We start from the raw sequence: 15474 nt of genomic DNA on the forward strand, positions 1-15474 counted from the left end.
AGTTTTCTTTCCTGTCAGAGGCTATAATTTCCATTGTTAGATAGTCGTTTCCATCAGATGTCATATATTCACCCTCATGTTTCATATTATCATCCTAACAGAAAACCTAGGCAAAGTATTTAGTTAGTTTTGGGGCCACACCTAGATTACGCAGTGTGGGTGGAAAGGAGATTAGAGTTAGAGGACCAGCATCATCCACTATTAATGTTTTTTTATTTCATAACTAAAAAAACCTCTTATTATTTATTGTAACTGCTTTGGCACGGGCTGATTCAGCTTGACTTTTAGCAATTCTCATTTTATCTGTACATTCTCTAACCTTCAAGATGTCCTTTTCTTGTCTGATCAATTCCTTCTTCCATTCCCTCTAGGCCTTCTGTTTACTCCTAATCACCTTTTTGAAGTGCTTATTCATCCAACTGGATCTGTTGCCTTTCCCTACAAATTTTTTTCCCCTGCTTAGGATGTAAATATCAGACAAAATGTTTTCTATAGTTCAGGGGTTGGCAACCTGAAGCTCTGGAGCCACATGTGGCTCTTTAAGGAGTCATTTGTGGCTCCAGACACTGACTCCTCTGTCTCTCTGGATGCCGTAATGACCCTGCCCTGCTGCTGCTGTAACAATAGCAGCTATCTCCAGCCTGGGCAGCACTCAACTCTCCTTCCTCCACCTCCTCCTCTCACATCTGGCCAGGTCAGGAGTCAGCAGGGGAGTGGGACTGGCCAGTGCTCTACTGAACAGGGCATCAGGGGAAGGGAGTCGGGGGCAGGGGGACTGGCCCTATTGCTCTGCTGTCTGGGCTTGAGCGGAGTGTGGTGCAGAAACTGCAGTGAGTGGGGTCCTGCTCCAGACAGGTATGTAGCTGTCTGGGTGTGTCTTCCCCCAACTTCTCCGGTTCCTTTTCCTGCCCCAGAAGGTGGGCTCCTCCTCAATTCCCCTCCCCTTAGTTGTGCCATTCTGTCCCCAGCAGCAGTGTGTTGACCCCTCAGGCCTCTGTGTGAGCCATGCCAGCAGCGTCTCTGCGCTCCACTTTAGCCGCAGGCTCTCTGGATATGCAGCAGCATCCTGTCCCGATCCCACTCTGGGAACATGTGCTGGTTCAGCAAAGCAGTGATTGCCTGCTGGGTGTGTTGCTGCTGCCCGGCAGGGAGAAAGAGCAGAGTAGAGACCCCCACCTTGGGAGGGCCTGTAGGATATTCATGCACCTCATCAATGTCAGTACAGAAGGCAATGCACTCTTTGTTGTTCTCTTTTATAGGACAGTGTATCTCAATGATGGACCAGACTGACCACTGAAATTTCCCCAACACAATTTAAGAAGGCAGCAAGCCAGTCCCAGGTGTCAGAAAAAGCCTTGATAGAACTGGACATATGGTTATGCGGCCATAACCCTGCCACCAAACAGCTCCTAATGATTTGAACCAGCTCCAAGAAAATAAGTTCTGCTAGCAACTGAATCTTCTACTGTTTGGGAAACACTATTTGCTACCACTTACTACATGAGTAGCGAGCATGGTTACAGACACCATTATATCACACTGTGTAGACATAGCCCAAACGTCTTTAAAAGCATGTAGAGTAGATGAGGTCTAGATCCTCTGTGCAAAAATATGTTATTCTGGCGTCATGGGGGCAGACTCCGTCCTAAAATGAGTTTCAAACTCTGACGTTCTTTATTAAGGACTGTCTCGTATTAATGTGCACTGTACCTCTTGACGTATTGATTTTGTGACCAAATTTGAAAGGTTCTTACTGTTTTGGTTGCAGACCCCTGGTATAGTTGATTCAAAGCCATTCCAAGCCTCCTCCACATTTATGTCCTGGAGGTCTTCAGCCCAATTGACCCCTTGAACTAATTCCCTTAATTTCCTTATATCTGCCCTTTTAAAAATAAGCAGCACAGCTGATGACCTTCTATTTCATTTAAACTAAATCAACTTGTGATTACTTGCCCCAAGATTATTTCCTACCACCAGCCCTTCTACAATGTCACCGCTGCTTACCAAAACCAAGTCTAAAATTGCATCGCCTTTTGTTGATTCAGTGATTATTTGAAGAAAACCGTTCTCTATCCTATCCCAGCATAACTAGTGCTGCCAGTATTAGTAGCATTTATTTTCCAATTAGTCTCCCATTGTGATACAATATCAGATAGAATGCATCTCTCTAATAATATTAAAGACATTGCTATTCATATTTGATTCTGACTCTGGGAGTCTATTCCAGATTCCTAAACCTAATAAATCCTGTTCTGGAATCCTTTCTCAGTTATTTTGGACCATTTTTGTTTTATCTATTCTATCACATCTTACTTCTTTGCAGCTTCGCACCTCATTGATGTGTAATGCTACTATAATACCTTTATTTGCCTTTATTCCTACCTCTTCTAAATATTTTCCTATCTCTTTTAAATACTCATCCTTCAGTATCTGTATTCTGGTCATGAGTGCTTTTCTACCATATTTCTGTAATACAATATCCAGTTTGACTTCCTGCAGCAGCAGTTGTAGCTGCTGTATTTTTATGGCCTAGACACTTTACATTTGTGTACACGCATTTCAGTAGTTTTCCTTGAACCTATCCCAGTTTTGCAACCGAATTAGATACAACACTTATCACTGAGTGTAACAGCTGCCTGGTTATTACTCTAGTCAATGTTTGTACTTTATTTTGTTTGCTAGCTATATGTTTACCTTCTTGTGTTCCATTATCCTTATTATATCTTCATGTAGCAGATTTTCCACCTCCTGCATATTGGAGCCCAACGTTGATGTTTTCATGAGTCTCTCCCAACTTTGTTCCTTCATCGCCTAGTTCAAAGACCATCTTATCAACGTTCCAAAGCAGTTTCACACCTATAGCACTTGTCTACATTGCAGTGCAACACATCTCTCATTGCCAAGTCTGAAATGACATTACTGAGGGGTAATTTACTGACTTTCAAAATTGTAATTTTTCTCTTATCGTTACTTTCATTCTAGATTTATGACTGATGCAGCTCGCCGTGAGCAGGAATCCTTAAAGAAAAAGATTCAGCCTAAACTCTCTTTGACTTTGTCAAGCTCAGTATCCCGTGGGAATGTATCTACTCCACCCCGCCACAGCAGTGGAAGCCTTACTCCTCCAGTCACACCCCCAATCACTCCCTCCTCCTCATTTCGTAGTAGCACACCAACAGGTAAGGAGCTGCAGCTTCACTTAGCCTTTTTGGTTTTGCTGGGAAAGGTTTGCAGTGGGTTGTGGATGTATCCATTGTTGCATTATTACCATTCCCCAAACTATCAAAATCCAAATACACAAAAAGCATGATATGTGCTTAAAAACTGCGTGTCTTAAACACAAAACAAAACCCTCCACACACGCACACACATGCACACATAAATACGCAAATTCTTTTTCTGAACTTTGGAGGTGTACTTTGAACACATTTTCAAGCTCTTTTTTTTTTTCCTCCACAAGTACAAGGGCTAGAAATTTTGTTTAAAATCTGAGCTTCTCGTATATGCAAAGAATGTTTGTGTTATGAAGAACACCAAATGTGATGCAATTTGTGCTACAGTTGCAAACCTTACATCTACATCTGGCCAAACCTATAGTGCTTGACTCTTTCAAGCTGTAAAAAGAAAGTGTAATGTAATCCTATCTGTTGACTGTGAACCTAATTCACCAAGGTTCTGTCAGTGCCTCCCAGTGTGATACAGAGCTCATTGGGGTAGAAAGCCCTTGTCAAAAGGAATGTAGCAATGTAAAGCATTTGCAATCGCCATCTGACTTTAGAGCTTGCAGATAACCAGCAGAAGCCCTGAACATAGACAGTACTAGCTGGGCACTAATAGAACACATAAAGATGCACCAGCGCAAACCCTTTTCCATGTTTGAGTCTCTCAAGCATTGGAGGTTAATTTATAAAGTCAAGCTGGAGGTCAAATCGAAGATGCCATGGGTAAGGAGGAGCAGACTGACTGCCAGAGTGTAGGACTGAAGTATTTATTCTGGATGGTGGAGGCATGCGACTTGAATACAGTCAATCTTAACAGCCTGCCTAGGTACAGCCTCCCAGCTGAGCTCCCCTCATTGCTTCTGACCCTCCTGCCTTCCCCAGACATTGGGCTCTGCAGCAGGCCCAGGCCATGCTTCCTTCCCCTGGCTCCGCTTCCATCCGCCTAGAGGGGCTAGGAGCCATTGGCCCCCTGGCCATAGGAGTGATCCAGCTGGGCTCCAAGCTGCTGACTTCCTGGCCAGTTCTGCTCCTGGCTCCCTGGCCTTGGCTCTCTGGTCCAGCAACATCCATGGTCTGGTGGGATGGGAGAGTCCCAAACCAGAGAGGTTCAACCTGTAGTAAATTCTTTGCAGTGCCTTTCTACGGTTTTATGGTGCATTGATTGACAGTTATAAATGGCTAGACATTCTGGGCCAGATCCTCAGTAGGTATAAATAATGAAGCTGGGGGTAAGCTGATTTATACCATCTAGGAGCCCATGTTTCTGGATCTGCTTCAGAATATGTGTATTTCAGGGTCTTATTCTGTGTACCTTGCCCTAAAGTCCAAATATGGGAAGACACAGTGGGAACTATCGGAATTGGTCACAGATAGTGTAAGAGCAAAGGAATATTTTTATTTCATTTTACAAAGTATATATCCAAGAGAGTAATTTTCCTGAAAAAACAGCATGGACACTCTTAGCTTCCTATAGTGCCATGTAATGTATTTTCTGTGCATTATTTGATGTTTTGGTATTTATGATTAAATGAAAAAATGTGCATGATATCTATATCTGGAGAGCTGTAAATGAATGGATTAGTAAACATCCCCAAATATGCAAGATCTAAACATGTAGGCTGTGGCCACCCAAACCCCTCCTTTCAGAAGAGCTATGGTAATATGGGAATTCAGAATATGCTAATGAGGTGCTACCATGAATATGCAGCACCTCATTAGCATAACGGCAGCCACGTGCACTTTGAAATTGCCGGTTTTAAAATGCATGCCGCCTGTGTAGCTGGGAGCCTTTCAAAATGACCCCCCGATTTCCCAAAACCAAATGGAAAGAAGGGGTTTTCAAAATCCAGGGTTTGTTTTGAAAGGCGCCTGGCTACACGAGCAGCATGTATTTCGAAACCAGCAATTTCAAAGCACATGCAGCTTTGATTATGCTAATGAGGTGCTGCATATTCATAGCAGCACCTCATTAGCATATTTGAAGTGCCACATTAACAGAGCTCTTCCGAAAAGAAGTCCTAGGGTGGCCACGGCCGTAGTGTAGTTAAAAAATTCTTTGTTACATGAGAATATTAACATTAATATTTCAGAAATGAATTCATTAATGACTTTGTAAAGAGTGTTTGGAAGAAACTGAATCACTGCCTTTGCTGCAGGTGTTGAGGAGTCATTCTGACAACTTTCACTTCTTTTTTAGTGATCCCCATTGTAAAGACTAATTTATGATGTACTCAGGATGTTTAGTTTAGTGTCTCTCTCAAAATCACTCGTTAGCTGTCTGCTGTTTCAATCATATTCTATAATACAGTGTTTCCCAATGTATGGTACTTGTACCACTGGTGGTATGTGAAAGGATTTCAAGGGGTATATGACAGAAAATAAATTAATAAATATCAGGAGATAAGCAGTGGGATGGCACTGGGAGAGGGGGGTTGCCAATAAGGCTATAGCCCCGAAAGGGGTATGTGAATGTTTTAAGTTTGGAATACACTGCTATAACAGGTTAAAAATTAATAAGGAAGCTAGTTTCTGGCACCAAAGTACTTTCCTATTTTGCTTGTATATATTTTTCAACATTTAGATTACTTAAAATGTTGTTTTATCTGTAGTTAGAAGAATCACCTTGTTTTGGCTCATTAGTTGGTTTCTGAGAATCCTGTTTGCCTGGTTATAAATAATACCATGTTCCACATTTTGAATTTTCTGTTCCAAGTTTCATATTCAAACAACATCCCAAGCTCGGCATTGGTAATGATCTGTCAGAAAAATTCATATATTAAAGAGCTAGTCTTTCTTAATGAATTTTACTTTTTTAACTCTCAACTAAGTTACGTTTCACCAACCTCATCCCAGAATTTGAGATTTTATCATCTTTCAAATGTTTCTGGGCCTGAAATAAGTCTTCCATGTCTATGAAACTGTTTGTTCTAGGCCATGTGTTTTTGTTATGAAATTAAATATATTTTGGGGGAATCGGGGAAAATGAATATGCAGCCCGACTTAAAAGATGCTTAGGAGAGATAGTTAATGTTAGTGTTCAAAGGAGGCTCAGCAGCCTCTTCTCCACATTAGTCTGCCCTCTGTAATTAGGGAGATAGTGAATGACTGCTGATCCAATTTTCTCCCTTCAGAGAGCACTACTACCATGGAGAGCTACTGCTTCCCTTTACCTCCATTTTAAGGGGCTTCTAACTGGGTAAGGAACCTGCCAGAATGCTCCTCCATGGGAAAGAGCTGCAGAAAGGAAGATAGACATGGCCAAGTAAAAGCCTATAGTGCCCAGAAGGGTAGTTAAGGAACCTTCAGATGTTCCTTACCAATTATGTTGTAGTGATCATTTGCAAAGGAATCTTTAATGCTTCTCTAGCTCCACTGCTGTTGCTTAAGGAGTGGGGCAATACATTAACAGCACATAGCACCACTGTGTAACAGATTTGGGGAAGCAAAGAACAATGTCCATTATTTATTGATGTAGATTTACAGAACAACTTGATGTCATGGTGCGCTTCAGGGCCCTCACATGATGTAACTTTTTGTGGTAAATATGTTAATACGCATTTGTTCCAGCAGCCAAATTAACATAACAAAAACCCTCCATGGCAGGCATAATAATCACATCCCCCTTCCTCCTAACCTGCTCAGGTGCATGGAACTAAACGTGTGTTTCAGGATTTCAATTAGATTAAGTAATCTGGGGTCTGGTAGACCATAACGGGCAGCAAAGTGCAGGATCACAGCCCCCTCTCGTTAAGGTTATGTATACACTAGAGAGTTTTGTTGACAAAACCCACTGAGCATCCACATCGCCAAGGTGTTCTGTTGGCAGTAAATCAACAGAATGCGAGGCAGAAAAACCTCCAACATATTCTGTTGACAGAAAGCTGGTCTGGATGTTCTGGGGGGTCCATCTGTCAGCAGACAGGGCTTCCGAGGCACTGGGCAGCCCAGTCTGCTGTACTTCCAGTTGGCCGTTGTGTCAGGAAAGTGGCTGGGCTGTCTGGGCACTATCTGTGGACAGAGCAGATTGCTCTTTCAATCCACTTGGTAGTCTGGCCGTGATCCGTTGACAGAAGTTTTGTGCTTCTGTTGACAAATCACTCTAGTGTAGACATACCCATAGATATCCATCTTTAACACAACCAATTAATGTTTTCTCATTCTCTCTCTCTCTTTCTGTGTGTGTGTATGTGTGTGCACGCACATGTATGTGTGTGTGTGTTTGTGTAAAATGTTGGTGAAGGGTGAAGTTTCCACCCTTAATTTCTTTGCTTTAAGGTTTAATCTCTTCCAAATTTTCAGTGATAGTAATATACCGATAACTCATTTTTAAAATGAAAGAATATGGTCCCCTGCCCTTTTTAAAAAATAAAAGAAAATAGCAAAAATGGTTAATTTTTTATGGATAATGTCTCAATTTTTTCTTTGGTTTGTTTGTTTTTAATAAATTAAAACTACTTTTAAGTTGTATGAATGTCAAAAAGCATCTCAAGCCACTGCCTTGTATGTATTTGGTGGTTGGTTGGTTTGTATGTTTATTTTTTGTCACCCTCTCTCCCCAAAGATTTCCACAAAGAATTTTAAAGAAATTAGTTCAGCTGAAAGCATTCCAGAATTCCAAGTGAAAGCATGATTATAAAATGTGAAGTAGGGACTTAATGTTACCAACTGGCTTTAAAATGACTCAGGTGGTTGTTTGCAGTGGTGTTTTAGTTGTTTCCTGGACATTAGAGAGACAATGTAGGTAAGGTAATATCTTTTATTGGACCAAATTCTCTTGGTGAGAGAAGAAATCTTTGAGCCATACAAAGTTCTTCTGGCTTGAGTTCTTCAGCCCTGAAGACAAATTCGGTGTAGCTTGAAAGATTGTCTCTCTTACCAATACCATTTTGTACAATAAAAGATATTATCTTCCACAAATTTTCTTTCTAAATGGCTACCTCTGCGCTAGCCAGAAACTTCGAAATTGCCATGCAAATGGCCATTTTGAAGTTTACTAATGAAGCGCTGAAATACATATTCAGCACCTCATTAGCATGCGGGCAGCCGCAGCACTTAGAAATTGACGCGGCTCACAGCCGTGCAGCTCATCCAGACGGGGCTCCTTTTTGAAAGGACCCCGGCTACTTTGAAGTCCCCTTATTCCTATCTGCTCATACAAATAATGGGACTTCAAAGTAGCCGGGGTCCTTTTGAAAAGGAGCCCCGTCTGGATGAGCCGCGCAGCGGCGAGCTGCTTCAATTTCGAAGTGCCGTGGCCACCCACATGCTAATGGGGTGCTGAATATGTATTTGAGCGCTTCATTAGTAAACTTCGAAATGGCCATTTGCATGGCAATTTTGAAGTTTTTGGCTAGGGTAGACACAGCTAATGACTTGCATATAATTTCTTTCTTTTTTAGGGGTGGGGAAGAGAGGAGAGTCAGGAATGTTAGAAATATTTAAAAAACTCTTAGTGAGCATTTTACTCAACTTCCTACACAAAGCTAGCTCTGACTTCTTTCTTTTTTTTTTCATTTTAAAGTGTAATCCAATAAAATCACAACAATTTCATAATGTTAAGAGATTTCTCATCATACTCACTGCTTGACAAGGTATGGCAGATGATGGTTCTGCAGGGACATCGCACTCTGACAGCAATCACCAAGGGTGCTGTGGATATAACACCAGCATAAGAATAGCCATACTGGGTCACACCAAAGGTCCATCTAGCCCAGTATCCTATATTCCAAGAGTGGCCAATGCCAGGAGTCCCAGAGGGAGTGAACAGAGCAGGTAATCATCAGATCCATCCTGTGTTGCCCATTCTGACCTTCTGACAGATAGAGGCTACGGACACCATTCTTGGCCATCCTGGCTAACACCTATTGATGGACCTGTCCTCCATGAATTTATCTAGCTCTTTTTTGAATCTTGTTATAAGCTTGCACTTCACCACATCTTCAGTAAAGTTGCCTATGCATAGTGTGAAGTACTTTTGTTTGTTTGTTTTAAAGCTGGTACCCATTAATTTCATTTGATGACCCCTAGTTCTTCGTAGATAACTCTTCTTTATTCACTTTCTCTGTGCCAGTCATAATTTCATAGACCTTTACCTTTATACACTTTTTGGGAGGAAGGGTGATTTCAAAATCAGGGTACCCTTTTGAAGGAACCCTGGCTACACTGCTATTTTTAGTTCAAAATCAGCACTTTCGATGAGCCGAGTGGCCATCATTATGCAAATGAGGTGCTGAATAATTATATCAGCACCTCATTTTGCATTTTCAAACAGCCATAATTTACATGACCCTTTTAAAAGGGAGTGGTAGTGTAGCCATGGCCAACACGTATAGCACCCAGTTATTTTGAAATAGCATTTCCAGACACATGGGCTATGTCTACACAAGCCCCCCGGCCCCTGCACAACCTTTCGAAAGGGAGATGCTAATGAGACTCTTCGGGATATGCTAATAAGGCTCTTCAATGAATATGTAGCACCTCATTAGCATAATGGCAGCAGTGGCACTTCTAAAGTGCCATTTTCGATCCCACATGGCTCATCTACACAGGGTCCTTTTCGAAAGGACCCCACGCACTTCGAACTCCCCTTATTCCTATTTGGCTATAGGAATCAGGGAATTTTGAAGTGTGTGGGGTCCCTTTGAAAAGGATCCCGTGGAGACAAGCTGTGTGCGATCCAAAGTGGCACTTTCAAAGTGCCGCAGCTGCCATTATGCTAATGAGGCACTGCATATTCATTGCAGTGCCTCATTAGCATATCCCAAAGTGTCTCATTAGCATCCCCCTTTCGAAAGGAGAGGGGGCTAGCGTAGACATAGCCATAATGCTATTTCAAAATAGAGCCATTGGATGCCATTGTGGCTTATTTAGAAATAGCTCTGTTCCGTGTTTTAACAACACTTATTTAGAAGTAGCTCCTGTTTCTTGTTTTTAACTCTTTTTCATCCTTGCTTTTCTATTCTAAGATTTGCGTATAGCCTCAAATTCTGTTAAGTTTCTAGTCTCCTCTTTAAATGACTGACAGAATTGTGTGTGTGGAGCCCAGCGAGGCCAACAACCACCACAGGCCCTAGGGTAAGATGAGAGGTAGTCCGGCTCTGTGCCTCAGCTCCATGATCTGGAAGGAGTGGGGCCAAGGGTGGAAGGGGGGCCTAGGGCCCCTAGTGCCACCCAGACTGCAGCACTGCCCCCACACACACTTTTACAGTCATGCAGAGCATATCTATACTTTTGATGAACACAGGTTTAGATTAGATTTATGTATGTCTTAGAAGCCTGAACCAGATCAAAGAACCACTGTATAGAGTTACATGCCACACAGTAAAAAAAGTTTAAATTCCCAAAGAGCTCAATTTTTAAGATCCCCTGATATGGAAAAGCATATGTACAAAGCGTAGTAGGAAGAAAATAGAATATAATCATCCCTGGTTTACAGAGAGATCTGAAGCACAGAGACATTGAGACCTTGTCTTCATTAGGAAAAAGGCGTGTTCTTGACTGCTAATCACTTATCTGTGGGAAAAGCCCTAGCTCTATTTTTAATAGGAATCAGCAGCTCCAGGTAGCCCCTCTGCAGTTTATTTCTTGATCTGCTGGCTGATGGTGTCAACATAAACTGCCTTGTCTTCACTCGGGTTTTTCCTTATGTTGGTTACCAGGTGGGTAGTTATCATGACTGAAGTGCACACCTTTTTTGCTAGTGAAGAAATGGTCCAAGTGATATGGTCCACACAGGCTCTCTCTCAAGAGATGTATGAATAGTAACAGAGAGGAAGCGTGCTAGTCTATACACTATCAAAACAAAAAGCAGTCAAGTAGCACTTTAAAGGCTAGCAAAATAGTTTATTAGGTGAGCTTTTGTGGGACAGACCCACTTCAGACCATAGCCAGACCAGAACAGACTCAATATTTAAGGCACAGAGAACCAAAAACAGTAAGCAAGGAAGACAAATCAGAAAAAGATAATCAAGGTGAGTAAACCCCTCCACTCTCTGATTTGCTCACCTTGATTATCTTTTTCTGATTTGTCCTCCTTGCTTACTGTTTTTGTTCTCTGTGCCTTAAATATTGGCTACGTCTACACGAGCCCCAAACTTCGAAATGGCCACGCAAATGGCCATTTCGAAGTTTACTAATGAAGCGCTGAAATGCATATTCAGCGCTTCATTAGCATGCGGGCGGCCGCGGCACTTCAAAATTGATTCAGCTTGCTGCCGCGCAGCTCGTCCTGACGGGGCTCCTTTTCGAAAGGACCCCGCCTACTTTGAAGTCCCCTTATTCCCATGAGCTGATACTGTTGTGGTATGGCTATGGTCTGAAGAAGAGGGTCTGTCACACGAAAGCTCACCTAATAAATTATTTTGTTAGTCTTTAAAGTGTTACTTGACTCCTTTTTTGTTTTGATAGTATATAGACTAGCATGGCTTTCTCTCTGTTACTATAGATTAGCAAGAATCATTGGTGCAACGTATTTTGGTTGAAGAAAATTGATCTTCCAGATTACCATTATGAGTTTATTAAAACTAAAAGGGGAGGGGTCAGATTCTTTAAAAGAAGATGAAGGAATATATAAAATACACGGGACACCAAGGCCTCTGAAAACGCTGGAGTACTCGCCTCAGAAAACCAGGCAGCATTTCTACCATGTTCCCTAAAGTTTTCTGTCGTGTACAGGCTTTAAATTCTATTAGAGGTGACAGAGGACATCGGCCAGTGTGAAATTGCTGAATCAGTTCATTTTTAGGCCACATTGGGTACATCTTTTCCCAGCTAGGCTTCCTTTCCCAATGTACTTTCTGCCACTGAGACCTTAAGGTTAAAACCAGTTTAATCCTGGCTCTGAGTGTTTAAGGTCTCAACTTTACACATGTGGGTCTACTCACATGCTTAAAGTTACGTGCATGCCTATGTTCTTTGCTGGAGTAGGGCCTGTGCTAGAAGAATTTAGCAGCTTGATACTTATTTAGATCCCACTAATAAATACAACACATTTAGCAGTTGGTATAGGTAAGTACTGTACTGTGTGCATTAGACATTTTGTTTTATAGCCTATACTGTAAGTGTCTGAATGGCTTTTGTGCAGCTGTAAAACCCGTTTAACCTGATACTATAAAACATGTCTTGCTTGTATTTTCATAGCTTCATAAACTGTAGTCCGTTTATGTAGGTACTTTTTATTGTAATTCTTTATCTTAAACATGAATCTGTTTCCTGATATTGTTCCTTTACAAAAAAACACCCCTGCCTCTCGATTATGCACATCAGGAGACTCCTTACATGCAATAATGATGCCCTGAACTTGTGTTTTTAACTTGAGTGCAGGCCCAACAAGCAGAGGGCCAAAACAGTGTTAATTATGATTTTTTTTCTCCATTGTAGTTCTTTCAGTGTGGGGCTGGAACAGATGTTCACTTTTTTTTCTTCAGCTCCAACTGTTTTTAATTCTAGAGCGTTTTGAGAAATATCTTTAAACATTTGCCAGAGTTCAATTAAAATTCCAAGACTGAAGGTGGAAAATGCCTACTTTGTTTTTGCTTGGCCACATACCTGCTCTTGGTGTACATGAAAAAGAAGGGATTCAAGCTGGTACAGGTTTTATTACTCTTAAGTTAATTTGCAGGATAAGCTGTTTGTGGGAGGGGTCTGTTGAGTTTTATTTATTTACTTACTTTTTATATTCATTATTTTTTAAAAATGCCCAGTAAACCATTGCCTTTCAATTACAGGAAGACACCGTTTTGAGGGTGGGAGTGGTGGCAAGTACTTAATACCTTATTTTTGTTTACATGTAGTTGCAGAAATCTCTTTTAAGAATATATTTAAAGCGTAGATTGTGTTGCTCAGTTTGTCATGTGTTTCCTGTACTGTGTATAAACAGAAAGTTGTACATTACTGAATGGCTTTTTTGTGAAAAACAGGATTGGGGGGAGCAATTTATATAAGAATACAAAGTAACTTCTCGAGACTATTGGCGCTGTGTGACCATAAAACCTCAACAACACATTGTGAAGTTACATTATAACAATTTGCTTTAGCACCTCTACAGTATTTTGCCTGCATTTTCAGAACACGAGTCATACTCTGCAAACACATGCTGAGGTATCCGTTTACTGTTTTTTCCAGAATCTGTTCTTTACATGCATGTTTTTGTGATTAGCTGCTATTTTACAATTAGTTGCAACTGAAGAAGTACTGCCTATTTAACAACATATTGTATACACACCTCGGATTGAAGCAGATTAAAAAAAACGAAAAACCACAACCTAGCTGTAATAAAGTTGAAATTCTCTTATCTGTGTAGGCATGCATATTTCTGAACTTAAATATAATTTCTGGATTTGAATTCTGCGCATTTGAGTTTTAAGTTAGATTGTGTGAATTTACTAATAATTTTTTTTTCAATTGGAATGTAACTATTCCATTGGTGATGCATAAGACAAGATAAAATCCTGGTCTTTTCTGTGTCTGTATTGGCTTTGCGGAGCTAAAACATGTAAAATATATTTTTAACTATTGTCAAAAAATTAAGCTTATATGACTTAACCTGAGCAGGTTTAATGTGTAAAATGGTCTCATTTGTACAGTCATTTATCTAATGCTAACTGCATTTCAATTTTTAAAGGTTTTGTTTCATTTTTACAGTTGCCATCTTTGCTTTATCCTATATATCATTGCCATGTTTCAAAGATTTTAAGATGAGTCTATATGTTTGCTTAATTGGTAAATGCTCTGTGTCCAAAGATGCTATGGTCAATGCAATGCTAGGATTAGACACGAAGGTCAGATCCTACTATATCCTTAAACACATATTTATCTTTACTAGGGATTGGGGCCTTATGCAGTAATATGTGACCTTAGTAGGCTAGTCACATGCTTGAAATCAAATGCTTAGGCACTTTGCTGGTTCGTGGCTTAAGTTACTAAAGTAACAGTCACCTTGAGTTATATAAATAATACTTGAAATAAATAAGTAGGAAAGACTGAGACTCACAGACACTGCTAACCATGGCACTGCAGTGTTGATGCAGCTGAGATGCTATCCTCCAAAGTAGGTATAAACAAAGGTCTCTTCTTGCAGCCCCGTGGAACACCAGCTAAAAGATAGTGATCCCTTCATATCATTCAGAAAAAGTATGGGTGTCGAAGGCTATGTCTACACTAGCCCCAAACTTCAAAATGGCCATTCAAATGGCCATTTCGAAGTTTACTAATGAAGCGCTGAAATGCATATTCAGCACTTCATTAGCATGCAGGTGGCCGCGGCGCTTCAAAATTGACGCGGCTCGTCCCGACGGGGCTCCTTTTCTAAAGAATCCCGCCTACTTCGAAATCCCCTTATTCCCATGAGCAGATAGGAATAAGGGGACTTCGAAGTAGGCAGGGTCCTTTCGAAAAGGAGCCCTGTCAGGACGAGCTGCGCAGCGGCGAGCCGCGTCAATTTCGAAGCGCCGCAGCCACCTGCATGGTAATGAAGTGCTGAATATGCATTTCAGCACTTCATTAGTAAACTTCGAAATGGCCATTCAAATGGCCATTTCGAAGTTTGGGGCTAGTGTAGATACGGCCCAAGAGTGGCAAAGACGTCTGTGACCTAATGGCCTAAGCAATTGCTTAGTTAAAAACAGCTGTGAAGTTTGCCCTCACAATCACTTCATCTAACTCAATTCTTTCAAGTGTTCTTAAATGCCTGGAGTATGGAAAATTATATTAAAAATGTACATTTGGTGTTTGAATCTATGTATCAGTAGTTACATAAGGTCTGTTTTTACACGTTCAGCAGCAAAACTTTCAATCTGGGGAGAGCTAGTGGAATGATAGTTCCTCTGTTTAAAGTGCGTAGTTCACCAGGTAATTCTGTATAAGGAGAGAACAGAAAGAGAAGAGTTTCTCCCAGAAAAAATTGTTCAGGCCAAATCTTTCTCTGGCCAGTTCTGCAAGGCAAAGTAGGATGCTGCCAGCCAAGTCCCCATCTAAAAGGTTTCTGTTGTACTCTTGACTTCAGAATCTGCATCAATAGATGAGGAGCTGGAGCCAGCAGACCACACAATTGGGACATGCTGCCCAGAAGATTGGTGTTAGGATACAGAGTAACTTCTCTAGCCCAGGGAATTAAATCCAAATCCAAGTCAGTAATTAATAACTGAAAGTTGTTGCCATTTTGGCAGCTGTGTGGTGACCTACATATAATGACTTCAACCCCATTATAAGCAGACAAGTGCCAATGTGACACACAGGAACAGTGCCATTTGGCACC

General features: G+C 41.2%; 1 protein-coding gene across 1 annotated transcript in view; it reads left to right on the forward strand.

Moving 5' to 3' along the window:
• JAZF1 (JAZF zinc finger 1) overlaps positions 1–15474 on the forward strand; it is a 325840-nt gene that overhangs the window by 285108 nt on the left and 25258 nt on the right. The window contains exon 3 of the mRNA XM_074986150.1: positions 2983–3179. Coding sequence (XP_074842251.1) covers positions 2983–3179 — 197 coding nt within the window. The remainder of the gene's footprint in view (positions 1–2982; positions 3180–15474) is intronic.

This window comes from Carettochelys insculpta, chromosome 2 (assembly GCF_033958435.1).
Source record: "Carettochelys insculpta isolate YL-2023 chromosome 2, ASM3395843v1, whole genome shotgun sequence".
Lineage (NCBI taxonomy): Eukaryota > Metazoa > Chordata > Testudines > Carettochelyidae > Carettochelys > Carettochelys insculpta.